The 27,646-nt window shown below is 37.5% G+C and overlaps 1 protein-coding gene across 2 annotated transcripts in view; it reads right to left on the reverse strand.

The window, feature by feature from the left end:
* Positions 1 to 27,646, reverse strand: part of NUP210L (nucleoporin 210 like) — a 103,228-nt gene that overhangs the window by 43,169 nt on the left and 32,413 nt on the right. For both annotated transcript variants that reach the window (XM_063104965.1, XM_063104963.1), the window contains exons 11-16: positions 17,513 to 17,650; positions 16,785 to 16,940; positions 9,905 to 10,103; positions 7,945 to 8,090; positions 7,192 to 7,413; positions 3,337 to 3,510 (exon numbers count right to left, since the gene is read on the reverse strand). In XM_063104965.1, coding sequence (XP_062961035.1) covers positions 3,337 to 3,510; positions 7,192 to 7,413; positions 7,945 to 8,090; positions 9,905 to 10,103; positions 16,785 to 16,940; positions 17,513 to 17,650 — 1,035 coding nt within the window. The remainder of the gene's footprint in view (positions 1 to 3,336; positions 3,511 to 7,191; positions 7,414 to 7,944; positions 8,091 to 9,904; positions 10,104 to 16,784; positions 16,941 to 17,512; positions 17,651 to 27,646) is intronic.

Here is a 27,646-nt window from a genome sequence, read left to right on the forward strand (position 1 = left end):
ATGAAAACAAAACACAGTATAGCAAAATTTATAGGATGCAGTGAAAGCAGTGTTTAGTGGAAAAATTTATAGCTATAAACATGTTCATTACAATATTAGAAGAAAACCCTTTCTTTCTTTCTTTCTTTCTTTTTTTTTTTAAAGATGACCAGTAAGGGGATCTTAACCCTTGACTTAGTGTTGTCAGCACTACGCTCTCCCAAGTGAGCTAACCGGCCATCCCTATATAGGGATCTGAACCCATGGCCTTGGTGTTATCAGCGCCACACTCTCCCAAGTGAGCCACAGACCGGCCCTAGAAAAAGCTCTCTTTCTCTCTCAGTTCAAGGGACAGAGATAAAAAGTTTCCCAGCCCTTGGAACATGCAGACGAGATGAGGACTACAAGGATCCCAGACTGATTGGAGCCAGAGGAGTGATAAGCAGAGACCAAAAGCTGCTGCTTTGGTCAGGGAGATTCCGTTCCTTTGTGCTTGGAGATTCAGCCAATCAGAAACGTCCACAGGGCTACTCACGCAACCCCAACCCACACTCTTTCCTTTAAAAATCCTTGCCTGCAAGCATTTTAGGAGCTTGGGTTTTTTCAGCATTAGCTGTCCCTGCTCCAATTGCGTGGCCTTGTATTAAATGCCTATTTCCCCATTGCAAAAAGAAGAAAGAGCCCCATAGCAGCCAGCTTCCTCCCATGACCAAAAAATGATAGGAGAAAATTTCTGGAAATCATATATCTGAAAAGAGACGTGTATCTAGAATACATAAAATGAAGAATTCTTATAACTCAATAAAAAGACAAATAATTTAAAATTTGGCAAAGGATCTGAATAGACATTTCTCAAAAAACATATACAAGTGGTCAATAAGCACATAAAAAGATGCACAACATGGTCAGTCTTTCGAAAATGCAAATCAAAACCACAATAAGATACCACTTCACACCCACTAGGAAGGCTATAATCAAAACAACAAACAATAACAAGTGTTGGCAAGGATATGGAGAAACTAGAGAATCTCCATAGAAAGTAGAACCCTCGAGTTTCTCCATATCCTAGAACCCTCATTTACACTGTTAGTGTGTGGAGTACACTAACATTTATATAGCAAATGTATTTCACAGGGCCTAGTTTCCAAAGCCCTGTAGTTTCAGGTTTAACCTAACTTTTAAAAATTACATCTAGAAATGTTAACCTTGCAAAAGACAGGAAACTTTCCCCAGGCTAAAGTCTCTATTGTGGATATAGAATTGTAACAGAGCAAAGTTGCTGGCTCTCAAGGACAGATGCCCTTGAGAGCAGGTTAACTTACTGATTGTTATGTAAAAACACTGAGGAAACTGCTGCAGGAAAACACAGTATTTGCTAAGAACAAGCTTTTGTTGGTGGATCAACTTAACCTTTTGCAAACTGCATTATGGAATGTCACTTTGCTTATTTCAATGATGTTACTAGTTTTCCATCTGTTAGCCATAATTCTGCCCATATCCTTGTGGTTTTGTAATGGTTAAATCAACTGAATTTTCTTGTAAAACTTCCTTGTCTTTACAATAAAAGGGAGAGGCTAACTTTGGAGGGGGCTGACACATTCAATTTCGCCCCTCCTAATGGAAAATAACTGAAGTGCAGTCTGTCCGGGCCTCAATGCATACATAGTGCTTGAGTAATTGTGTCATTTTTTTTTGTCTCCATTACACAGGGAAAAGAGGTGTAACACTAGTGGAAATATAAAATGGTGTAGCAACTTTAGAAGACACCTGGCAGTTCTTCAAAAGGCTAAACATAGAGTTAATATATGACCCAGCAATTTCACTCCTAGGTACATACTCAAGAGAAATGAAAACATTTGTTCACACAAAACTTGTACATGAATGTTCATGGCAGCATTGCTCATAATAGCCAAAATAAATATATACATCAACTGATGAATAAATAAACAAAATGTAGTTCATCTACACAATGGAATATTATTCAGTCATAAAAAAGAATTCAGTATTGATACATGCTACAACATGGATGAACCTTGAAAACATGCTAAATGAAAGAAGCTAGGGACAAAGGACATATATTGTATGATTCCATTTATAAGAAATCCATAAAGATTTCCATATGAGGCATAATCCATAGAGACAGAAAATATATTAATGGTTGCCAGAGGCTGGGAGGAGGAAGAAATGGGGAGTGACTGCTAATGGAAACGGAGGTTTTTTTCGGTAAAATGAAAATGATCTGGAGTTAGATATGGGTGATGGTTGTACAATTTTAGTTTTTGGGGGTTTTTTGTGGCCAGTATGGGGATCCAAACCCTTGACCTTGGTTGGTTGTACAACTTTGACTTATACAATATCTAAAAGGGTGAATTTTATGGTATGTAAAGTATATCTCAGTTACAAAAATGTGTGTGTGTGCAAATAGGGTGATGGAGAATCATGTCTCTAACTTACTCTCAAATGGTTCAGGGGAAATGGTTCACTTTTCTTGCAAATGTGTACACTCTCTGTAAATCTGAATTATTTCAAATAAGAATGACAATGACCTTATAGGGATAACTTTTACTCTGCTCCTCTGAGTGCTTTTTAAAAAGGCAATCATTCATAAACTTCAAATAATAAAATTTAACGTGTAATTTGATTCTGAAAAAAAGAATGGGTTCCCAACCTGTAACATCTCATATTGTTGCTCTTTTATAATAAAAGATAACATAGCATAAAGTTAATAATGTGTGCTTTGGAGAAAGAAGAATGTGCTTTATAACTTTGGAAAAATTACTTGGAGCTTTTAGGAGCCTCAGTTTCCTTATCTGTAAAGTGTGAATAATTAATTGATTGTTCTTTTCTGCACAGGCTAAGTAAAGACTTCTATTCTCACATACTTGGAATTAAAGTGAACCTAATTTATTTATATAGTCTGATATTCTAGTTTCTAGGTTAAATAACTCATTTATTCCTCATTCACTGTTGCCTACCTAACAGTTGTTAGTACTTATCACTATTCTTCAAGGCAGCTTTGGAGTAGAGGTAAATTCTATTAGTTACTGATAAAGCTAATGAAAGATTTGGTAGGGAAGGATATTAGCAAAACTATGTGAAAGTTATTTAGAGAGATTTCAATTACCTATTGCCAAAATCACAAGCTTACTATGTACATAAGTATGGTAAGCAAAGTCATGTCACTAAGTGTAGCAAATTCTAACCTAGTTTAATCACCTCAGACACTATCAGAGAATGAGTAACAAATAAAATAGTTCTCTTAACGCTAATAATACAAAAACTGTATTTCAGACCCTTTATCTCTAAAGCCTGGAAGACAAAACTGCCAAGTTGGTTGGAAACCTACTCTGTACTTACCAGTTGTTTGTTGTGCTGTGGCAGAGGACATGGCTGGGCACCAACAGGCACCTTGTATACGGGGGTTACCGACATACTGGCAGGGTGAGCACATATGAATAGTACCTGCACAACCTCTACAGCTGGACTAGGATTCAGAACACCTGGGTGATTTCCAATTTGGAATGTGAGAACCTTTCAAGGAAATAACAAGAGATCATTGTGGGTAGACATTTGATGTCAGTCATGCCAATATAAATGTGTTAGAATTATTCAAATTCTAGTATAGAGAGTCCCTTTGGATATTACAATCAGACAAATCCCTTAAATACGTTATAGTTCTTAATTATCTGTGCTAAGAGGCATTGAATGTTATCAAAATTTGAAAACAAATGGAGCATTAAAAAAAAAATCTAACTTTGACCAATTACTTCAGTCTTCCTCCACCAAATCTTTTGCTATTAGTTGGTAAAAACTAATTTGTGTTTCAACTCATGTCTAGTGAAAGTACTGATGATTAAAAGAACGTGGAAACAAAAAGAAGATAAGGAGCTTCATGTCGTGGCTAATTAGGCCTGAAATTACTGTGAGCTCACTCAACAAACTAGGAAAAGAAGGAAGCTACCTCAACATAATAAAAGCCTTACATGAAAAACCCACAGCTGACATCATACTCAATGATAAAAGACTGAAAGCTTTTCTTCTGGGATCAAGAATAAGGCAAGGATGCCCACTTTCACCACTTCTATTTGACACTGTACTAAAAGCTCTAGCAAGAGATATTAGGAAAAAAACCAAAAGACAAGAAAAGAAACAAAAGGCATTCAAACTGGAAAGGAAGTAGTAAAATTATCTCTATTCACAAATGATATGATCTTATATTTAGAAAACCCTAAAGATTCCACAAAAAACCAGATATAACTAGTAAATGAATTCAGCAAAGTAGCAGGATACAAAGCCAACAATGCAAAAATCAGTTGCATTTTTATATGAAACAACAAACAATTTGAAAAGGAAATTCCATTTACAACAGCATCAAAAAGAATAAAATACTTAGGATTAACCTAACCAAGGAGGTGAAAGACTTGCACAATGAAAACTGTAAAACATTACTAAAAAATTTTAAAAGACATAAATAAATAGAAATACACCCCATGTTCATGGAGTGGAAGACTTAATATTGTTAAGATGTCAATACTACCCAGAGTGATCTACAGATTCAATAAAATCCCTTTCAAAATCCCAATGATGCTTTAGGCAAAAATAGAAAAGCCCACCCTAAAATTCATATGAAATCTCAAGGGACCCTGAATAACTAAAAACAATTTTGTCATCCTTTCTTTTCTTTTCTTTCTTTCTTTTTTTTTTTTGGTGGCTGGCCAGTAAAGGGAACTGAACCCTTGACCTTCAGGTTATAAGGCTGCTCTCTAACCAACCAGCCCCTGAAAATAATTTTGAAGAAGAAGAACAATGCTAGAGAATTCACACTTCCCGATTTTAAAACTTACTACAAATCTATAGTAATCAAAACAGTGCAGCAGTGTGATACAGGCATAAAGATAGACATATATAGACCAACGGAATAGAATAGAAAGGCCAGAAAAAAAACCTCACATATATGGCAAAGTGATTTTTGACAAGGGTGCCAAGACTATTCAATGGGGAAAGGACAATCTTTTTCACAAATGGTGCTGGGAAAACTGGATAACTGCATGAAAAACACCAAACACCACATACAAAAATTAACTCAAAATGGATCAAAGACCTAAATGTAAGTCCTAAAACTATAAAACCCTTAGAAGAAAACATAGGGCAAAAGCTTCATGACACTGGATTTGGCAATGATTTCCTGGATAGAACACCAAAGACATAGGCAACAAAAGAAAAAAACTAAAAGTTTTCTGCATTAAAAGACAATGTCAACAAAGTAAAAAGGCAACCCACAGAATGGGAGAAAATATTTGCAAGTCATAAAGGTGATAAGTGATTAATATCCAGAATATAGAGAGAACTCCTAAACTCAACAACGATAAAAAACAACCCAATTTAAAAATGGGCAAAGGTTTTGAATAGACATTTCTCCAAAGAAGATACACAAATGGTCAATAAGCACATGAAAAGACACTCAACATCACTAATCATTAGAGAAATGCAAATCAAAACTACAATTAGATACTACCTCACACCCATTAGGATGACTACTACCAAAAAAACAGAAAATAACAAGTGTTGGGGAGGATATGGAAAAAAATGGTAATCCCTGTGCCCTGTTGGTAAGAATGTAAAATGATACAACTGCTGTGGAAAACAGTATGGCACTTCCTCAAAAAATTAAAACTATAATTACCATATGATCCAGCAATTCCATTTCCAGATATATACCCCCAAAAAATTGAAAAGAAGAGTATTGAGGAGATATTTGTACAAAACCCATGTTCACAGCATTATTCACAATAGCTAAAATGTGGAAGCAACCCATGTGTCTATCAAGGGATGAATAGATAAGCAAAATGTGATCTATACATATAAGGGAATATTATTCAGCCTTAAAAAGTAATGAAATTCTGACATATTCTACAATGTGGATGAACCTTGAGGACATTATGCTAAGTGAAATATGCTAGTCACAAAGAGACATAGATTATATGATTCCATTTATACAAAGTACTGACAGTAGTCAAAGTCACAGGGACAGAAAATAGAATGGTGGTTGCCTGGGGGCTGGAGTGAAGTGGGAATGGGGAGTTATTTTTCAATGGGTAGAGAGTTTTCAGTTTTACAAGATGAAAAGAATTATGGATATGGATAGTGGTGATGGTTGCACAACATTGTGAATATACTCAATACCACTAAACTATACACTTAAAAACAGTTAAGATGGTAAATTTTATGTTATGTATATTTTACCACAATAAAAAATTTTGGGAGAAAAGGAGGTAATAAGGCCTGAAATTACTAGTAGCTAGTCATATATATGGTAAAGTTCACTATAAATTTTAAAAAGAAGCTTAATTGATTATAGCACAGTTCTTACTAAGTTAAAACCTTACATTGATTTCCTGTGGGCTGGTTAGCCATGTTGTGTTTTCACAGTCATACACTGAATTCTTAACCCTAGTCAAATTGCAAACCTTTGTTACTGGTTTTGAGGCAGGGCATGGCCATGAATGAGAACTATGCACTCCATCACTATCTCTAAAAATAGTCATAACTATTTCAAGTGATAAAGGGCAACATATTTATTATTTCTATCAACACAGACCTAACTGGCTCTTCAAAACTGCTCATATAGGATGACACTTTTAAAGTTTCCCTTCCTTGAATTCCTTGAACGTAGGAAGCTAAATATCCTCTCATCTAGATTATAAGAAAATTAATAAGATAAAGTGATTGAAAATAATGTGAAAAAAGCTCATTACTACAAAAAGACCTTGAATTGTTTAGTTAGTGAATTGTTAGAATACTCAGATGAACGAACTGAAACCTTTGGGTACATTTAAAAGATAGAAAGTTTTTTAAAAAATCCTTTAGTCAATAATTAGAATTTTCTGGGCCGGCCCGTGGCTCACTCGGGAGAGTGTGGTGCTGATAACACCAAGGCTCCGGGTTCGGATCCCATATAGGGATGGCCGGTTCGCTCACTGGCTGAGCGTGGTGCTGACAACACCAAGTCAAGGGTTAAGATCCCCTTACCGGTCATCTTTAAAAAAATAAATAAATAAAATAATAATAATAATAATTATTATTATTATTATTATTAGAATTTTCCCATCTGGTCCATAAACTAGATCCATTGGAATCTGAAAAGGAATGGCTGAAAGTACAAAAGACTTAGAGGATTATACTAAAAAAAATGTTAGAAGACTATTTTCCTACTTGTTCCCCTAAATCCAGGCACAGGACCCGGTAGGTGTACTGATTCTGTTTTCTCTTAGCTGGCAGACGGACTTGTGTTATTCCAATCTTCTCTGTCTTCTCCATGCTCAATGCCAAAAAAAATCGGGAGGGCTCCAAGATCCATGGACGAGGGCCTCCTTCAAATACCATTTCCTTCACAGACTGCCAAGTCACCAATGCCACTTCCACAGGATTTAGAGCCTGATGACATTTAAAGAAATTAATCCTTGATTGGTTAGGGAATTTAGCAATTTTCTAAAGTGAAAAACTAGTTATTCGAATAGGCTGAAAATGATGTTAGATTTAATTCCCAAAGTGAAAGACGTGTGCTGTACTTCTCACTTGGAATACTTATCAACCTCTGTATTTATTTATTTATTTACTGATTGATTGATTTTTGGTGGCTAGCCAGTATGGGGAACTGAAGATCAGTGTACTTTATGTATTTATTTTACATACTTTATACCTCAGTAAAAAAGAAGAAAGAAAGGGGAATATCCTACATGTGCTGATACAACTTAAAGATATTCCTGCGGCAGAAGCATAAGGGAGTAAACTTCCTGAGACTCAGATTTAATGAGACAGCTGTAGATCTAAAAAAAAAAAAATGTGGTAAGAGAATACAAATATCACTGATCCTTAGCAGAGACCACAGATAGCTAGGAATCCCCTAAGTGGACATAGCTGGATCCACGAAAAGAAATGCCAGTTCTTTACCATAAAATATCTCACCTTTAGGGGTTCATAAGCAGCAAATGTGGCACTGCTCTCCAAGTACTCTTCATATTCAGCCACACTCACTGTTATCAGAGTATGGCCCAGAGATTTGGCTGTTATATGTGTACTGGAACAGTGCTTTGGTCCAGGTCTTTGAATACCTTTGAATCAAAAAACATGATTTCAGTAGGGAAATAAGAAGTCAGTTCTCAAGGAAATTAAGTTTGAAAAATATAAGAACTTTTTAAAAAAATGATTGGTAAGGGGATCTTAACCCTTGGCTTGGTGTTGTCAGCACCACACTCTCCCGGGTGAGCCATGGGCTGGCCCTGAGAAATATAAAAATTTTAATGCATTAAAAATACCATCTTGGGGCTGGCTGGTTTACTCAGTTGGTTAGAGCGCGGTGTTGATAACACTAAGGTGAAGGATTCAGATCTTCACAATGGCCAGTCACCAAAACCAAACCAAAACTAAACATATTAACTGGCCTAGAGAGGACAGGAAAAAAAAAAGAAAGAAAAAAATACCATCTTAATCTCACACACTAACAACTAGGCCCCGATTTTTTTATATCAAGTTGATAAAAAATCTGTTCCTTCTATTAACATACATATATGTATGCATATACACATACACACACATGAGGGTACTTCAGAAAGTTTGTGGAAAAATAGGATTAAAAGATAATACTAATCTTTCCATGAACTTTTTGAAGGACCCTTTTATTATATATGTTTACATATGTAGATATATAATAGACACAATTCTATGTACAGTGAGGATACAAATATGAGCAAAGACCCTGACCTCAAGGGATTTATAATTTAGAAGGGGAGAGTGAACATGTACATAAATTGTTTAAAATATTAATAGAAAATGATAAGTATTATAAGAGTCTAGAAAACAGAAAGATTATTTCTAGCTGGAGAGAATAAGGAAGGTTTAGATGTATAGTAGAAAGTACCTCAAGCTGAGAAAACAGGACGAATAAAGGAGTATAAATGAGATAGAAATTAATATATGAAGAAGATATATGGGAAAATTTAACTCAAGTAATTAGTATATCTCGAAGCCAAAGTATAAATCCATGAAAAATAGATTGGGTTATATAGTAGAAGGTCTTGCATACTGAACTAAAAAGATTTCAGCTATATTCCACTGGCAATGAGAAGCCTCTCAAATTTTTTGAGCAGAAAAATGTCGAAGTCGAGCTTCATGAATATTCCTCTGGTAGCAATGATGATCAGAGGTAAGAAGTTAGGAGAATACTGTTATACCCTACATGACAGATAATGAGTGCCTAAGAATTAGAGAAGACACTCTGAGAACAGAGGAAAGGAGACAGATGTAAGAGTACTACATACTAAATAGTATTAAATACTAATTATGTAGTATTATCAGCAAGTCCAAGTTAATGCCAACCTTATAGCTGCATTGTGAGAGTTAAATGAGTTAATATATGGAAAGTATTCAGAACAGAGCCTGGCAAATAGTAAATGCTAGGTAATGTTAGATGCTACAACTGTCATTATACTGATGAAAAACAAGAAAGAATGTTGATTTTTATGAATAGTTTATTCACATTTTCCTTTTTACTAGAAAAAAACATTTTCTCCTTTTCTGAATAAGTTTAATGTGTATATACACTAAATGGCACTACATTCCTCTTAGAAAGAGGTATGGTATACACATTAAAGAAAGAAGAACTTGAGGCTGGAAACAGAAGACCTTACTATGATTTGAAAACTGATATTGTCTGGCCATAATGTTATTCAATTTCTGTGCCTTGTTTCTACATCAGTAAAATGAGGGGTATAAACACCTACTACAAGACAGTGATGTAATAAATAAAAGTATTATTGTATAAAGAAAGGTAATATATGAGTTTTGACTATAATTGGTAGTTTCTGAATTGACGATTGTCCCTTAATTCAAAGACAAAGGAACGAGAAAATAAAAAGCTTATTTTTACCTTCTTTGAGAAGAGTAAAGACTCCTTGCTTATCCATGTTTACGTACAAGGATAAATGAGAGCAGTCTGTGAATGCAATGGCCTCTTTAGTCTCCTTATTTATGTGAAACATTGCAATGGGGATTTCTATAATTTGGCCAATCTCTGCATCAGCATGAAATGGTAACAGTTCCATTTTGCTCAGTTTCAAGACATATATCTGGAGGGAAAATAATTCATCTTTCAAGAAAGTTATGTTAGGAAAGTCTTAGGAGAAAATAAATCATTCCTTAAATATTTAAACACACACAAACATATATATGTATGTTTTGTATATAAAAATATACACTATATACTACATATACATGTTATTTATGTTGTATATGCTATTATACACACACACACACACGGTGCTGAACATGTCACTCTTTTTATTCTTAATCAACCATCCAACACCATACAGCAGGGGTCTGGCAAACTATGGCCAATACATGAACTGTTTTTGTACAGTGAGTTAAGAATGGTTTCACATTTCTAAAGGGTTATAAAATAAAACAAAAAGTGCAACAACAGCTAAGAAGAATATGAAATAGTGAGTGTATGTGGCCTGCAAAGATAAATGTTTTTACTATCTGGCTCTTTACAGAAAAAGTTTACTGACCTGACTTAGAGCACTACCTCTTTCTTAATTTTTAAAAACATCCTTTGTCATTTTTGTGAGTTTCTAATGTTTCTTCTGCTAGTTCGTCTCCCTCTGCTTATGTCCCTTAAAGTAACACATATTACACAGGATCCATCTTCTCTTCTGACTCTTTACGTTCTTCCTGGGAAATCTTATCCAGTCTCAAAGTTTCAATGATCAATCATACACTAATAATTCTCCAGCCCTAATCTTTCAGTTGAACTTCAGACCCCTATTTCCAATTACAAACATCCACCTGTATGCTCCATAACTGAATCACACTAAATATATCCAAAATTGAATTTATCACCTTCCCTCTTTTCTTTCTCCTTTTCTTGCATTTTCTATCTACCCTGCTGCCAAAGCTAGAAACCTCCACATTGTCTCTGTGGCTTCAAATGGCATGCTTTTTCCCACACAGCTGGGTATCAAGTGTGATTAAGTTTACCCATTTTAAAAAACAAACAAACAAAAAACCACCCTCTCAATTTGTGTACTTCTCTCTATTCTTAATACCACTTCACTAGTTCAGACTTGGAGTCTTTGCCTTCACTTTCTCCATTCAACCCATTTTAGTCTACTAGTCTATAGCATCAGCAACTATCTTTTATTCCTTTTAAACAATATTATAGCTGTTTTTTAAAAGAATTTATTTTTTAATTGAAAAGTATTGATTGTACATATTTACAGGGTACAGAGTTATATTTCAATACACGTAGACAATGTGTGATGGTCAAATCAGGGTGAGTGTATATTCATCATTGCAAAAGTTTCTCATTTCTTTGTGATGAGATCATCTGACCTCCTCTCTTCCAGTAGTTTCACAACACCCAATACATTATTTTAATTATAGACACCAAGCTTTACCATACACTAGAACTTATTTTTCCTATCTAGCTGTAATTTTGTGCCCATTAACCTCTCTCCCTATCCCCATTTCCCTCCTCTTCTCAGCCTCCAATAACCACAATTCTACCTTTACCTCTCAAAGTTCAACTTTTTTTTTCCTTCAGCTCCCACAAATGAGTGAGAACATGTGGTATTGATCCAGACTCATCCATATTGCCACAAACGACAGTATTTCATTCTTTTTCATGGCTGAGTACTATGCCATTGTATATATATGATGGAGTTTGGATGTGTTGTCCCCTCCAAAACTCATGTGGAAATTTGATCTCCAATGTGGCAGTGTTGGAAACTGATTGAGTCATGGGGGCAGATCCCTCATGAATGGATTAATGCTCTCCCTGGTGGGAGGGGGGGTAGTGAGTTATTGCTCTATTAGTTCCTGTGAGAGTTGATTGTTTAAAGGACCCTGGCATCTCCTCTCCCTCTCTTGCTTCCTGTCGCCATGTGATCTGCTTGTATCCACTGGCTGCTTGCCACTTTCCACCATGAGTAGAAGTAGCCTGAGGCCCATGCCAGATGCAGCTGTCCCAGAATCATAAGCCAAATAAACCTTTCTTCTTTATAAATTACCCTGTCTCAGGTAATTCTGTTACAGCAACACAAAACAGACTAAAACAATATATACCACACTTTCTTTATTCATTCATCTATTGATGGACACCTAGGCTGATCTCATATCTTGGCTATCGTGAAAACTGCTGCAATAAACATGGGGATGCAAATATCTATTCAGTATGCTAATCTCCTTTCCTTTGGATAAGTAACCAGCAGTGGGATTGCTGGATCATATGGTAGTTCCATTTTTAGTTTTTTGAGGAACCTCCATACAGTTTTCCATGGTTTTACTAACTTATATTCCCACCAACAGTGTATGAGTTCCCTTTTCTCTGCATCTTTGCCATAATTGGTTATTTTTTTCTTTAATAGCCATTCTAACTGGGGTGAGATGATAACTCATTGTGGTTTTGATTTGCAATTCCCTGATGATTAGTGACGTTGAACATTTTTTTAAAATTATTTTTAATTTATTTTATTTGTTGAGTCAAAATCGATTATACATATTTTGGGGGTTGAACATTGAGATATGTTGATCAAATCAATATTACTAGCATAAATATTGTTACAAATCGTAATTACTCTTTATGCCCTTTGTCCAATCTCTCCCTCTCCCCCCTCTAATTGCCCTAGATTTCTTCTCTCCTTCTGAAAGAATAATGGTTACTCTGTTAATTTATTACCTAGATGATCTGTCCAATGCTGAGAGATGTGACCAGGCCCCCAATATTATCATAGATCAGATACTTCTGTCATTCTGAAATGGGTTTTGTGGAAAGAGACATCCTCTTCTTTTCTTTGTCTCTGCTGGTGACTCTTCTTGTGTGAATGCACTCCAGTGGTTGGTGGACCATCTGCATGGTGGTTGTGGCGTCTAGCCACTTTTGCGGCAGCCATGGTTATTGTGGTGGCTGTGGTGGGCCACCCACATGGAGGTGCTGTTTTTGGCATGCTCCTTGGCACTGGCGGTATGCCTGGTTGTGGGGTGTGTTTGGTCCCCTTCTCCATGCCTCTGTTCCCTGGGCAGGCCTCAAGGTGTTGGCGCCATGTGCCTGGTTGTAGGAGGGGTGGCTGGTCCCCTTCTCCATGCCTCAGGTCACCAGGAGAGACCCGATGAGCTGGCTTGGTGTGCTTGGTTGTGGGAGAGGGGTCCGGTCCCCTTCTCCATACCCCAGATCCCTGGGAGGGCCCCGAGGCAGTGGCGCTGTGTGCCTGGTTGTGAGAGCAGGGTCCAGTCCCCTTGTCCATGCCTCAGGTACCCAGGTGGGCCCCAAGGTGCTGGCGTTTTGTGCCTGGTGTGGGAGGAGGGTCCAGTTCCTGGCTCCATACCTTGGGTCCCTGGGTGGGCTCCAAGGTACTGGCATGCTGTGCCTGGTTGTGGGAGGGTGGTCCAGGCCCCGACTCCATACCCCAGGTCCCTGGGTGGGCCCCAAGGAGCTGGCTTGGTGTGCCTGGTTGTGGGAGAGAGGTCCGGTCACCTTATCCATGCCCTGGGGCCCCAGGTGGGCCCAGAGGCACTGGCGTGATGTGCCTGGTTGTGGGAGAGAGGTCCGGTCCCCTTCTCCATGCCCTAGGTCCCTGGGTGGGCTCCGAGGTGCTGGCACGTTGTGCCTGGTTGTGGGAGGGTGGTCCAGTCCCTTTCTCCATGCCCTGGGTCCCCAGGTGGGCCCTGAAGCACTGGCATGGTGTGCCTGGTTGTGGGAGAGAGAACTGTTCCCCTTCTCCTTGCCTTGGGTCCCCAGGCAGTCCCCAAGGTGCTGGTGTGGCATGCCTGGTCGTGGGAAGAGGGTCCAGTCCCCGGCTCCATACCTTGGGTCACTGGGCGGGACCCGAGGCACTGGCTTGGTGTGCCTGGTTGTGGGAGGGGGGTCCAGTCCCCTTCTCCATGCTTTGGGTCCCTGGGCTGGCCCTGACGCACTGGCTCACTATGTCCAGAAGTTGGAGAGGGTTCTGGTCCCCGGATCCAAGCCTCCAGTTCTCAGGCAGTCCCCAAGGTGCTGGTGGTGTGCCTGGGCTGGAACTAATTTTTTGTCCTTTGCTTCTAACACAGGGGAACTTCCTGTGGGAACCAGTATTTGAGCTGTGTGGTTGAACTGAATTGCTACTTTGCTGCTGTTTCCCTAGGGAAGGCTTTTTGTGCAGCTCAGGGTTTAATGGTTGATCTTATAGGTACTTCTGGCTCTCCAGAGACCTGGTGGGTCTGTTTTCTGTAGAATCTGTGATCTGGGCCTGAATTTTTTTTTTTTCTTTAAAAGATGACCGGTAAGGGGATCTCAACCCTTGGCTTGGTGTTGTCAACACCACGCTCAGCTAGTGAGCCAACCGGCCATCCTTATATAGGATCCGAACCCGTGGCCTTGGTGTTATCAGCACCGCACTCTCCCAAGTGAGCCACGGGCCGGCCCTTGGGCCTGAATTTTTTCATCAAACTGCATTCCATGCAATTTTGCATTCCTGACCATTCTCCTCTTAGTGGTCCTGTGCTGATTGGGGGGCAGGTCGGCTGTCCTTGCTGTGCCCCAGTGTTCTCCCAGTGTTCCCATCTCGCCCACCGCCCATGCTCCAAACACTTCCCATGGGATGGGCCCTGCACTCATCCCTTGCAATGACTCACCAGCCTCTGAATGGCTCCCTTTATTCAGAAGTTCTGGCTCCTCGCTCCTGCATGGGTCCATGGGGAACCTATTAGTGGTCTTGCTGTCCTGGGGACTGCCAAGGCCCTCTTCTCTCCTGCTGACTCTAAGTAACTCCATCTGAAGGGCACAGCTGTGGCTTCTGCTGGCTCCTGCTCCATGCGCTCATCAGCTCAAGCCTTAAAGCAGCCACAGCCCGAAAAGCTTGAAGTAGTTTTTTCTTTCTCTCATTGTAGTTTCTTCCGCCTTCATGAACTCTGTAGGTCTCTCCTCCTCTTCCCCTGAGATCCAGCAGCCCCAGCTTGGCTGATGTTACATTTTTATAGTTGTAAATTTGGTTGATTTGTGGGAGAGAGTGATGCTGGGAACCATCTATTCCACCATCTTGACCAGAACCCTTCCTAGACTTTAGCTACTTGAACATTTTTTCATATACCTGTTGGCCATCTATACGTCTTCTTTTGAGAAATGGCTGTTGAGGTCATTTGCCTATTTTTACACAGGATTATTTTCTTTTTATTTTTTTGCTGTTGAGATGTGTAAGTTCCTTGTATATCCTGAATATTAATCCCTTGTTGTATAAATAGTTTGCAAATATTTTCTCTCATTCTGTTGGTTGCCTCTTCACTCTGTTGTTCTTTTGCTGTACAGAAGCTTTTTAGTTTGATATAATCCCATTTGTCTATTTATGCTTTTTTTGTCTTTGCTTTAGAAGTCTTCTCTGTAAAATTTTTACACAGACCAATGTCTTGGAGTGTTTCCCCTATGTTTTCTTCTAGTAGTTTTATAGTTTTGGATCTTATATTTAAGTGTTTAATCCATTGAGTTGGTTTTGGTATGTGATGAGAGATAGGGATCTACTTTCTTTCTTCTGGATACAGATATCCAGTTTTCCCAATAGCATTTATTGAAGAAGCCATCTTTTCCCCAATGTATGTTCTTGGTGCCTTTGTCAAAGATCAGTTGGCTATAGCTGTTATTGTCTAATTATAAAAATAATTAGATATCTTTCTAATCACAGGCCTTATCATATTATTGACTGGTTAAAATCCTGTGTTGGTTCCCCAGCTGAGGCAAACACTTTCTGTAAAGGGCCAGATAACAAATGTTTTAGACTTATGCAGACTACAGGTCTCTCTGGCAACAACCTAACTCTGCAGTTGTGGCTTGAAAGCAGCTATTGACAATACATAAATGAATGGGAGTGGCTACGGCCTGTAATACTTTATTTTCCAAAAAAGGCAGCAGTCTGGGTTTGGTCCTTAGACTTTAGTTTGCTTTCATCTTCCAAAGTCTTGTTCAGGTTCTCACCTCTTTCATGATAGTTTCTGCTAAGTCCCATCCACACAGATTTTTCTTTTATAAACTAACAGTACTTTTACTATACAATTCAAGTAGCTCTCAATCATATATTTCTTTAAAATATCTCACATATCATTTCCCTAAAATGTTATTTAACTTTTCCTGTGAATATATCTTCCTAGTTAGACTTTAGATTCTTTAAGGTAGGGATGGTACATAATGCATCTTTGAAGGTCCTGTGATACCTAGCATGGTTTTAAGTACCTAGGGAATATTCAATAAATGTTCACTGAGTGATGAAAATTCTATGTCCTGCAGGGAAAAGCAACATATATTAAAAGTGAGAAAAATAGGAAAATGGTTATATGATACAGTAAAAAAGAGTTTTCAATTTGGTAGAAATGGACTGACAAATGATTGACAAACCAAAATATGAGACTAGAAATAAAGTTACTATAAAGGTCATTTAAAGATCATATGTATGATAATTGTAACAAAAATAGCTAACATTAAGTACTGAATACATGCCAAGCACTGGGATAAACATCATTTAATTCTGAAAATAAACCTTTGAGGTAGGTACTAACATTATCCCTTTTTTAGAGATGAGGAAACAAACACAGAGGTTAAATAAGTGTCTACAAGTGAAGCAGGATTCAAACCAGGTCCAGAAATATTTAGAAAATATTCTAGACTGAATTTGAGCCATATTTTAAATAGCAAAGTTGGACTCGAATTTTTTTTTAAATGTGTTACTACACTTAAATTTAGACAACAGTGTTTCAGGGATGATAAGAAGGTTCTTTGGAGAGTCACTTACCTTAATTTCTCCATATCGAAAGGGATTTTGTACATCTCTAGCTAAAACAGTGCTGTTACCCCTGACCTGACCTGCAGTCACCACTCCTTTGGTGGTTACCATGGCCACTGTTTCATTAGAAGAAGTCCAGGTGAAATTGCCACTACCACCCTCTACCTGTGAAAAAGCACAACCTTATATTTAATTACTATGGCAGGAAAAGTGGAATTTAAGTGAAAATGTAAAGTTTGAGTGGGGAAATATAATTCAGGAAATTATAAAACTATGTAATAAATTATTTTGGGACACAGTAAAGTAGCTGAATGGGCAAGAGAAATACTAAAGGGAGGTAAAGTAATAGTAGTGTTGCAAAATGTCATAAAAGGGCACATGGGGCTGGCGGTTAGCTTAATTGGTTAGAGTGCAGTGTTATAACACCAAGAGCAAGGGTTTGAATCCCCATACCAGCCAGCTGCAAAAATAAAAAAAGAAAAAGAAAAAAAGCACACAAGAACTTTACAAAAATTCATAAAATCTGCAAGAAAAGGATATATGGAAGAGAGACAGAAAGCATACCAAGTCTTGTTATAGATGACTATATTCAAGAATGTGATTTGTCACCAAAAACTAAGTTATACCATTAGGAATGGGGGAGAATAAAAATTGACATTAGCCAAATATCAATAAATTAAGCTATCTGAAAAACTAACTTATCTCTTTGTGAATTCTTATATTATAGGACACCATACCTGTACTTTATAATGATATAACATTCCCATAGGATGATGAGGAAATGCCAGAAAGTTGGGTGTAAGCTTGATCGGAAAATAAATCTTCACTTCTTGCTGGTGTTTGATTAGAAATTTTATAGGCTGAATATTTTTATTCTATAAGAGCAGGGAAAAAAAGGAGCAAAATAGATTTTATAAAGACTGTGTTTATGATACACATTCATATTCTCAAAGCATCAGCAAAATGGTGTACTAATGAATTACTCAATCAGTTTCTATCTATAAAAGAAATATTCCTATTCAGTAAAGAAGCATGGCTACTACAGTTCAATAATAATGAAAGGGATTTTGCTAGACCTAAACTAAGTATCATAATCAGGAAAAATACTTTAAATTTCCTAAAATAAAACAGTTTTATCAGCATAGGAAGGGAAATCAGTTTCAGAAAGAAAGACCCTTGGACAAGCATCAGTTAAGTTCATAAACTATAAAGGCAAAAGGATATTAAAACTACTAAGAAGAAGAAAAAGAGAACATTCAAAGGTCTTGGGGTAAGACAATTCCCACATACTTAAAAACAAGCATAGGGTTTGGGGGGAAATCTATACAGGTAAAATGGAGTCTTCACATGTTGACATTTTCTCTGTGAAGGCAAAAATCTATCTTATCTATCTATCTTTTTAAAAGCCCTGAAATATTTATCAACAGAGTCATATCTGCAGTGATGGCCCAGATTTTCTCCTCACTTTCTTAATGTAGCTGAATCATAAGCAGAAAGTAAGTCTTTCCATTTAAAAGAATATTTTAGTCCATTGAGACTGATTCTGGACTTCTGACCTCCTGCTCTTTAAGATAATAAATGTGTGTTGCCTTAAAGCCAAAAAAAAGAGATCATCATTCTGGATGGTATTCAGGTGATCACTGAAGAAAACCAAGAAGAAATGTATTGGGAGCAGGGATCATATGCTAAGTCTGCATAGAACTCTTATAATTCAAGAATAAGATAACAGGGATTCCAGTCAAGATGGCTGAATAGACAGTCCCCAGCATCACTCTCTGCCACAAATCAACCAATTTACAACTTCTACAAAGCAACAACTGCCAAGCTGGGACCACTAGAGCTCAGGGGAAGAGGAGGAGAGGCCTACAGAGCTCATGAAAGAAGGAGAAGCCATCATGAGAGAAGGAAAGGATCGCTTCCACCATTTTGAATCCTGTCCACTTCAAGGCTGGAGGTGGTGAGCACAAAGAGGAAGAGCTGTCAAAAGCTGCAACTGTGCCCTTCCTATGAAATAGTTTGGAGGAGGCAGAGGAGAAGAGGGCCTTGGTGGCCCCCAGGCCAGCAAGACCACTAACAGCGTTCCCGTAGACCCACATAGGAGCAAGGAGCCACAACAACAGAAAAAAGGAGCCACTCAGAGTCTGATGAGTCATCTCAAGGGACCAGTGCATGGCCCATCCCATGGGAAGTGTTTGGAGTGTGAGTGGTTGGGGAGACGGGCGCACCAGAGGAACACTGGAGCACAGCATGGACAGCTGATCTGCCCTCCAATCAGCACAGGCCCACTCCGTGGAAACTGGTCAGGAATACAGAACTGCAGGGGGTGCAGTTTGATGAAAAGACTCAGGCCTAGATCAGAGTTTCTACACAACCCAGGTGTAACAGATCTCATGAGACCCGGAAGTACTTACAAAATCAACCATAAAACCTGAGCTGTACAAAAAGCCTTCCCCGGGGAATCATAAGCACAGCAGCAATTTAGCTCAACTACAGGTCTCAAGGGCTGGTCCCCACAGGAAGTTCCCCATTTTAGAAGTAAGCAAAGGACAAGTTAGTTTCAGCGCAGAGTTTAAGTGATGGGAACAGCGAGTAATCCAACACAGAACTTAAAGAAAAAACAAAATACCCACAGACCACAGACAAAGTTTGATATTAACTAGTGAAGGTTTCACTTCACCAAAGAACACCTATAAAATCTAAAAGGACTTGAAGCCCCCTGGGCCCCCAAGCCAGGGAGTGGGGAGGGCCAGAGGCCTCAGCCATGCCCCCCAACACCCACAACCAGCCCAGCAACAACCACCGAGCTGCTGCAAGAAGTGCCCTGGGCTCCTGACCAGTGGCAGTGGGGAGCCAAGGGCCTCAACCACATCCAACACCCACAACTGGCCCAGCAACAATCACTGAGCCACCATAGGAAACACCCCAGGCTCCCAAGCCAGGGTGGGGGGGTGCTGGGGGCTTCAGTCACATCCCCCTGACAACTGCATTCAGCCCAGCAATGACCAAGCCACCACTAGAAGCTCCCTCGTCTCCCCTTCAGGAATGGAGGTGGTGCCTTGGGCCTCAACCATATCCCTCCTCCTTCCTCCTTCTCCCACCCTATTTCCTTCCCCCTTTCCCTCTCTCCCTCCCACCCAACTGCTCCACAACAACATCTTAGAATGTAAAACCAGATAGAGGTGGGGATTGACCCCTCCTCTGAATCCAGGCATGCTGCTGCTGCCATGGGGCCACCAGGGGTCTTGAGGCTTAGAGCTAGGGACTGACTCCTCCTCCCACAACCAGGCATGCTACTGCAGCCACAGGGCCCACACGGGGTCCTGAGGTATGGAGCTGGGCACCAACCCCTCATCCTGAAACCAGGCAAGGAGCATGCCCAAAACAGCACTTCCATGTGGGTGGCTGACCACAGCCACCACAGTAGCCACACTGCCTCAAAAGAGGCTAGATGCCACACCACCGTGCAGATTACCTGCCAGCCACTCAGGTGCACTGACACAAGGAGAATCACCAGTGACCAAAGAAGAGGAGAGGATGTCCTCTCCACAAAGCCCATTCCAGAGTGATAGAAGAAGCATCTGCTCAACAATAGTTGTGGGGGACCTGAACATACCTCTCTCAGCACTGGACAGATCATCTAGGTAACAAATCAAGAAAGTAACCATTACTCTTTCAGAAGGAGAGAAGAAATCTAGGGTTATCAGAGGTAGGAGGGGGAGGGAGAGGGGAATGGGGAGAGATTGGATAAAGGGCATAAAGAATAAGTACAGTTTGTAGTAATATATATGCTAATAATAATGATTTGATCAATATATGTCAATGCTGAACCCCCAAAATATGTATAATCAATTAAGATTCAATTAAAAAAAAAAAAAGAATAAGGTAACAGTACAAAATGGGTTGGTCCTAGGAAGACATTTTGTACCATACAGGAAAAAAATGGAAGAACACAGTACCTAAAAGGCAGAGGACAGCATACTCTTGAAAATACTTACTGCAGGAAACAAGTATAAATTTTCAACAGTGTCTGATTTAGCACGCAAGAAAATGTAGACATTAAATAAGAGATAAAAGCAGAGCTAAGTCAACAAACTGAATAAAGAGGGATGTGGCTAACTGGAGGATGAAATTTAAAGTGAGCTACAGGCTGGCTGGTTAGCTCAGGTGGTTAGAGAGAGGTGTTATAACACCAAGGTCAAGGGTTTGGATCCCTGCCCCAGCCAGCTGCCAAATAAATAAATAAATAAACAAAATAAAAAAACAAAGTGAGCTAGACAAAAAAAAAAAAAAAGAGAGAGAGAGAAAATGTAATAAAATTTAAAATGCAATGAGTTTTAAAATGCAATAAAACATTGAAGAACAAATCAACCCTACAGAAAAATAAATGCTTAATATGGAAGACAATTAACAAAACTCTCTCAGAATGTACAGAAGAGTATATAGGCTAAAACAGAAAACAAAGAACCAGAGATACAAAATGTAGATAATTGGCTGTCATTGTTGTTGTTCTTCTTTTTGGTGGCTAGCCTGTACAGGAATCCGAACCTTTGACCTTGGTACTACCAACACATGTTCTAACCAACTGAGCTAACCAGCCAGTCCCTCGTTAGTTGTTCTTAATAGATGTGTACCACTGATTTCTAAGTACCACTTTCCACAAATTTTGATATGTGGTATTTTCAATGGCATTTCATTATGATTTTCTCTTTAATGTACGAGTTTTTTAGAAATGCATTATTAAAGTTTCTAAATATGTAGTTTAAAGAATAACTTTTGTTGTTTATTTTAATTGCATTATGATTGCAGAACAAGGTAATAGTGAAGGAAGGGCTTCTTCTAGGATAGTCATAGAAACTTTTATGGATCTTGAGCTGAGAATTTAAAGCCCAGGTCTAATTATTTTCTTTCCCTACACTATCCAGCTCACTTAGAAACAACAATCAACCCTATTATATCCCTTATATTCACTAAAATGTTTTATGGAAGTAACCATTTGGTTACATAAAGCTTTGTCTTCTATATGCACTTGGCTACAGTGTTTACAGGTAATAACTTAAACAGCTGTTTTGCTATTGCATAGCAAGGAATACCAGTGCTCACTTTATCACTGGAAACAGGATCATTAACACACTTAAGTCTAATGATGTCAGAGACCCAAGAACCAATTTAGAGCTTCTGTTTATGGTAACTAACCTAAAAGATGGCCTCCAATGATCTCTGACTCTTGGTATTCACATCCTTGTGTAGTCCTCTCTACATTGTAGCAGGATTGGTCCTAATGGCCAATAGAATATAGCAGAAGTGCTTATATTAGATGAGAAGAAAGATATAAAACCAATGATCCACCATGAAATTTTTCCACCATAAGAAACTTAAAAAAGAAAAGCAAATTAAATCCAAAGTAAACAGAAGAAAAGGAATAATAAATAGAAAAGCATAAACCAGTGAAATATAAAATAAAGAATAGAGAAAAATGAATGAAACCAAAACCTTGTTCTTTGAAAAAAGCAATAAAATTGATTAACTCCTAGCTAGACTCATAAAGAAAACAAGAGAAACACAAATAAATGACCAATATCAGGAATAAATGTGAAGAAATCACTAAAGATTCTACAGACATCAAAAGAATAATAAGGCAATATTTTAAACAACCTTATGTGATAAATTCAACAATTTAGATAAAATGGACAAATTCCTTCAAAGACACAAACTACAAAGAAGTAAATAGCATGAATACCTGTATATATATTAAATAAATTGAATTCATAGTTTAAAAACTTCCTATACACTAACCATTAGGGAAATACAAATCAAAACCACAATGAGATACTACTTCACACCCATTAGTATGGCTATTATTAAAAAAAAAACAAAACAGAAAATAAAAAGTGTTGGCAAATATGTGGAGAAACAGGAACCCTTGTACATTGCTGGTGGAATGTAAAATAGTGCAGCCACTGTTCCTTGAAAAGTTAAGAACAGAATTACCACATGATCTAGCAATTCTACTTCTCAGAATGTACACAAATTTATAAAAAAGAAGAAAAGAGGGAAAAAAAAGCATACACTCAAAAGAATTAAAAGGATATATATTAAAACATATATTTGTATACCCATGTTCACAGCAACATTATTCACAATAGCCAAAATGAGGAACCAACCCAAATGCCCATCAAAAGATAAATGAATAAACAAAATGTGGTACATACATAGAATGGAATATTACTCACATTAAAAAGGAAGTAAAGGGCTGGCCCATGGCTCACTTGGGAGAGTGTGGTACTGATAACACCAATGCCACAGGTTCAGATCCCTATATAGGGATGGCTTGTTTGCTCACTTGGGAGAGCATGGTGCTGACAACACCAAGTCAAGGGTTAAGATCCCCTTACCAGTCATCTTTATAAAAAAAATTTTTTTAAAAAAAGGAAGCTCTGATACATACTACAACATGGATGGACCCTAAAGACATTGTGCTAAGTGAAATGAGCCAGACACAAAAGCACCAATATTGTATGATTCCACTTAAATGAAGTACCTAAAATAGACAAATTCATAGAGACAGAAAGTAGAATGTGGTTGCCAGGAAATGAGGTGAGGGGTGAGTGGGTTTTGGATGGGTACAGTTTTTCAGTTTGAGAAGATGGAAAAGTTCTGGATTGTGATGGTTGCACAGTGTAAAACTACTGAGCTGTACACCTAAAGATGGCTAAAATTGTAAATTTTATGTTATGTGTATTTTATCAGGATAAAAAAACTTCCTATAAAGAAAATTCCAAGCTCAAATGGTTTCATTAGTGAATTCTACCAAGTATTTAAGAAACAATACTAATTCTATAGAGTCTCTTCCAGAAAGTAGAAAAGGAAAAAATACTTCTTAATTCATCTTAATTCATCTTATGAAGCCAGTATTATTCTAATACCAAATACCTGATGAAGACCTTGTAAGAAAAATCAGAAGAAAAAAAGCTATACGTCCTCATAAATATAGATACAAAAATCATTAACAAAATTTTAGCAAATTAGATCCATATTTTTAGCAAATTAGTGTATAAGGGGATAACAAATTAAGATCAAGTGAAGTTTATCCCAAGAAGACAAGGTTGGTTTAATATTAGAAAATCAATCAATATAATTCACTATATTTACAGACCAAAAACCAACCAAACCAAACCAAACAAAACAAAAAAAGAAAAGAAAAAAACCCCCCATATTGGTCATCTTAGTAAGGGTAGACATAGCATTAGCAAAATTCAACATCAATTCCTGATAAAAATTCTTAATGAACTAGGAATAGAAAGAAATTTCTTCAACTGAGGAGGAGCATCTACACAAAATCTACAACTAACATCATACTTAAAATTAATGGTGAAAGGTTGAATGCTTTTCTCTTAAGATCAGGAAAAGGCAACGTGTCCACTCTTACCATTTCTATTCAACATTGTAGTAGCCAGTGGAATGAGTTAAGAAAAAGAACTAAAAGGCATATTGACTAGAATAAAAGAAGTAAACTGTCTTTATCTGCATCTGACATAACTGCATGTGGGAAGTCCTAAGGAATAACAATTAAAAGTAGAAATTTAACAAAAATAAATTTATACTCACTTAAAAACATAAAATATGGACAAATTTACAAAATGTACAATAAAAACTACAAAATATTGCTGGGAAAAAATTTTAAAGTCCTAAAAAAATTTTAAAAATTCAATCAGGTGAAAGAAGTCAGCAAAAATGGCAAAGTAAGGAGTTCTAAGAGTTTGTCCTTTCATAGAAAAACCACAAAAAATGAGCAAAAACTGCCAGAATAAACTTTATTGAAACTCTGGAAACCCATCAAAGGGTTACAGCAACCAAGTGAACACTGTTTAAAGACAACTTAAACATAGTGTTTAAGATAATCTTTGTCAAACTACAAGCTGACCACAGTTAAAGGAAGAAAGACTTCAGAGACTATACATGACAAAGAACACAGTCTTTTAAAAATTATTATTATTTGTAAAGTTTATTTTTTCAAGCAGTTTCAAGTTCACAGCAAAATTTACCAGAAAGCAGAGTTCCCACTGCCTTTGTATAAGTACGGTATCCCTCTCTATCAACAGCCCACACAAAAATGATACAATTAAGAACACAGTTTTTTAAAAACAGTTTAGAAAACTCACTAAACACACAAGCAACTATAATCCACATAAAGCACCAACACCAAGGTGGGGGAAGAATCTGATTTCCAGAGTTAATACATCATAATAATAAAAATGTCAAATTTTAAACAAAAAAATTACAAGGCATGCAAAGAAACAAAAGTATGGCCCATTCATAGGAAAAAGAAACTAACAGAAACTATCATTGAGGAAGTACAGATATTGAACTTACTAGACAAAGACTTTAAACAACTATCTTAACTATACTCAAAGAGCTAAAGACCATGGACATCTCTCCAGAAGACTTATGTTTCATCAAATATAGAATATCACTGAAGAGACAGAAAGTATAAAAAGAAACCAAATAGAAATTCTGAAGCTGAAAAGTACAATAACTAAAACAAAAAATATACTAGAAGGCCTCAACATATTTGAGCTGGCAGAAGAAAGAATTAGCAGACTTGACAACAGGTAAATTGAAATTAACCAGTCTTGGTAGCAGAAGGAATAAATAATAAAGAAAAGACAAATCTTCAGAGACCAGTGGGTCACTATCAAGTAAATTAACACGTACAAACTGGGAGTTCCAGAAGTAGAGCAAAGAAAGACACAGAAAGAATACTTGAAGAAGTAATTGACAAAAATGTCCCAAATTTGATAAAAGACATGAACGTACACACCCAAGAAGCTTAATAAACTCCAAGAAAGATAAACAGAAGAGATGCACACTGAGGAACATTATAATCAAGCTGTTGAAAGACAAAGAGAGAATCTTGAAAGCAGCAAAAGAGAAGCAACTCATTACGTACAAAGGATCCTCAATGAGATTAACAGCCAGTTTCTCATTAGAAATGATGGAAGCCAAAAGGCAGTGGGATGACATACTTAAAGTGCTGGAAGAAAAACACTCAAGTAAGAATTCGATATTATAGTTCAGCTGGTTAGAGCATGGTGTTATAGCACCAAGGTCAGTGGTTTGACTCCCCATAACAGTCAGCTGCAGAAAAAAAAAAAAAAAAAAGAATTCTATATCGGGCAAAATAATCTTTCAAAATTAAGGATAAATTAAGATCTTTACAGATAAAAACTTAGAGAGTAGGTAGTAAACATGCTTTACAAGAAATATCAAAGGGAAGATTTCTCGCTTCCTGTGATACCTTAGACTGAGATCTGAAGCAATGTAGATTTCTGGCATGTTAGGAGGGCTTCTCATGCTTTTTGTGTTGATTCATGGTCTTGGTGATTTGTCTGTAACCTGTAGTGCATCCTGGCTATAGATCTAACTTAGAAAAATGCCTCTAGTGCATGACCTGCAACCTCAGCAAAACAAACTCTATCTAGGAAACAACTGCCCTGTAAACATTGTTGATTTGGATTTCTTTGAGTTCCTTTATCTTGTACCCAGGTTCATGAACACCCATTAAGTATTCTCATTGAAAGTTCAATCACACATGAACTGATGAATTTAGATTTCAGTTACTACATCCAGTATCATGCTACATTCAAAGAAAGATTCCAATAATCATGTTGATGAAAAGGACAGAGGATAATAGCTGTGAATCCAAAAGCCCAGTGGGACAGAAATGCTCAATGTCATGTGAAGTTGAAAACTTGGGAACCCTTCCTGGAGTGTCATTTGGGACTAAGCATCCCTTATTGGACCATGCAAATTTTATCCCTTCCTGTTAAGTGTAGGAATTAAGCTATAAATTCTGGAAACTGAGGTAATGTTACCAACCTTGGTATTCTGGCTGCTTGAGGACTTCACTGTCTCTTAGAAGTTGGATGAATGCCTATGGATATCATCTTTTACCATTTCAAACATGAACTTTTCAAATGATAAATTTGCTCTGCTTTTCATATTTATGAACTCTTTGAGTGGGAAAAAAGAACTTTCCCATATTTTAAATATGTAATAAAGGCACTTTAAGAAAAAAAATGAAGATCTTCAAACTGAAATGACTGGACACTAGACAGTAAACTCAAAGAAATATAAAGAAATAATGAAAACTCATAATGGTAACTATATAGGTAAATCTAAAAGCTAGTATTATATTTTTAAGTGGGTATTAATTCACACTAGATTGTTATAACTTTAAAATACTAATTGTAAACCCTGGGCTAACCATTATGAAAAGAACAACAAAAAAATAGAGAAAAATGAGAAGGAAACCAAAATGATACACTTCAAAAAACCAACTAAACACACAAGAAGGTAATAATGTAGTAAATGAGGAACAAAAATATATATAAGGCATATGGAAAACAAATAGCAAAATGGCAGAAGTCCTTCCTTATCAATAATCATTTTAAATCTAAATGGATTAACCTCTGCAATTAAAGGGCAGAGATTGACAAAAGGGATAAAGAAAAGCATGATCCAAGTATATGCTGTCTACAAGACACTCACCTTAGGTCCAAAGACACAAATGGGTTGATAGTGAAAGGATAGTTCATGCAAATAGTAACCAAATGAGAGTTGGGGGAAGGAGATGCTGTACAATTATTAACAAAAAACACTCAAAAATTATTACAAGAGGGCTGGCTAGTTAGCTCAGTTGGTTAGGTAGAGCATGGTCCAGGGTTCGATCCCTGTACTGGCCAGCTGCCAAAAAAAAAAAAATATTGTTACAAGAGACAAAGAAGAACATCATATATTGATAAAGGGTCAATTCAAAAAGAAGATGTAACAATTATAAACATACGTACCTAGCAACAGGGCCCCAAAATATA

The sequence above is a fragment of the Cynocephalus volans genome, chromosome 8 (genome assembly GCF_027409185.1).
Source record: "Cynocephalus volans isolate mCynVol1 chromosome 8, mCynVol1.pri, whole genome shotgun sequence".
Lineage (NCBI taxonomy): Eukaryota > Metazoa > Chordata > Mammalia > Dermoptera > Cynocephalidae > Cynocephalus > Cynocephalus volans.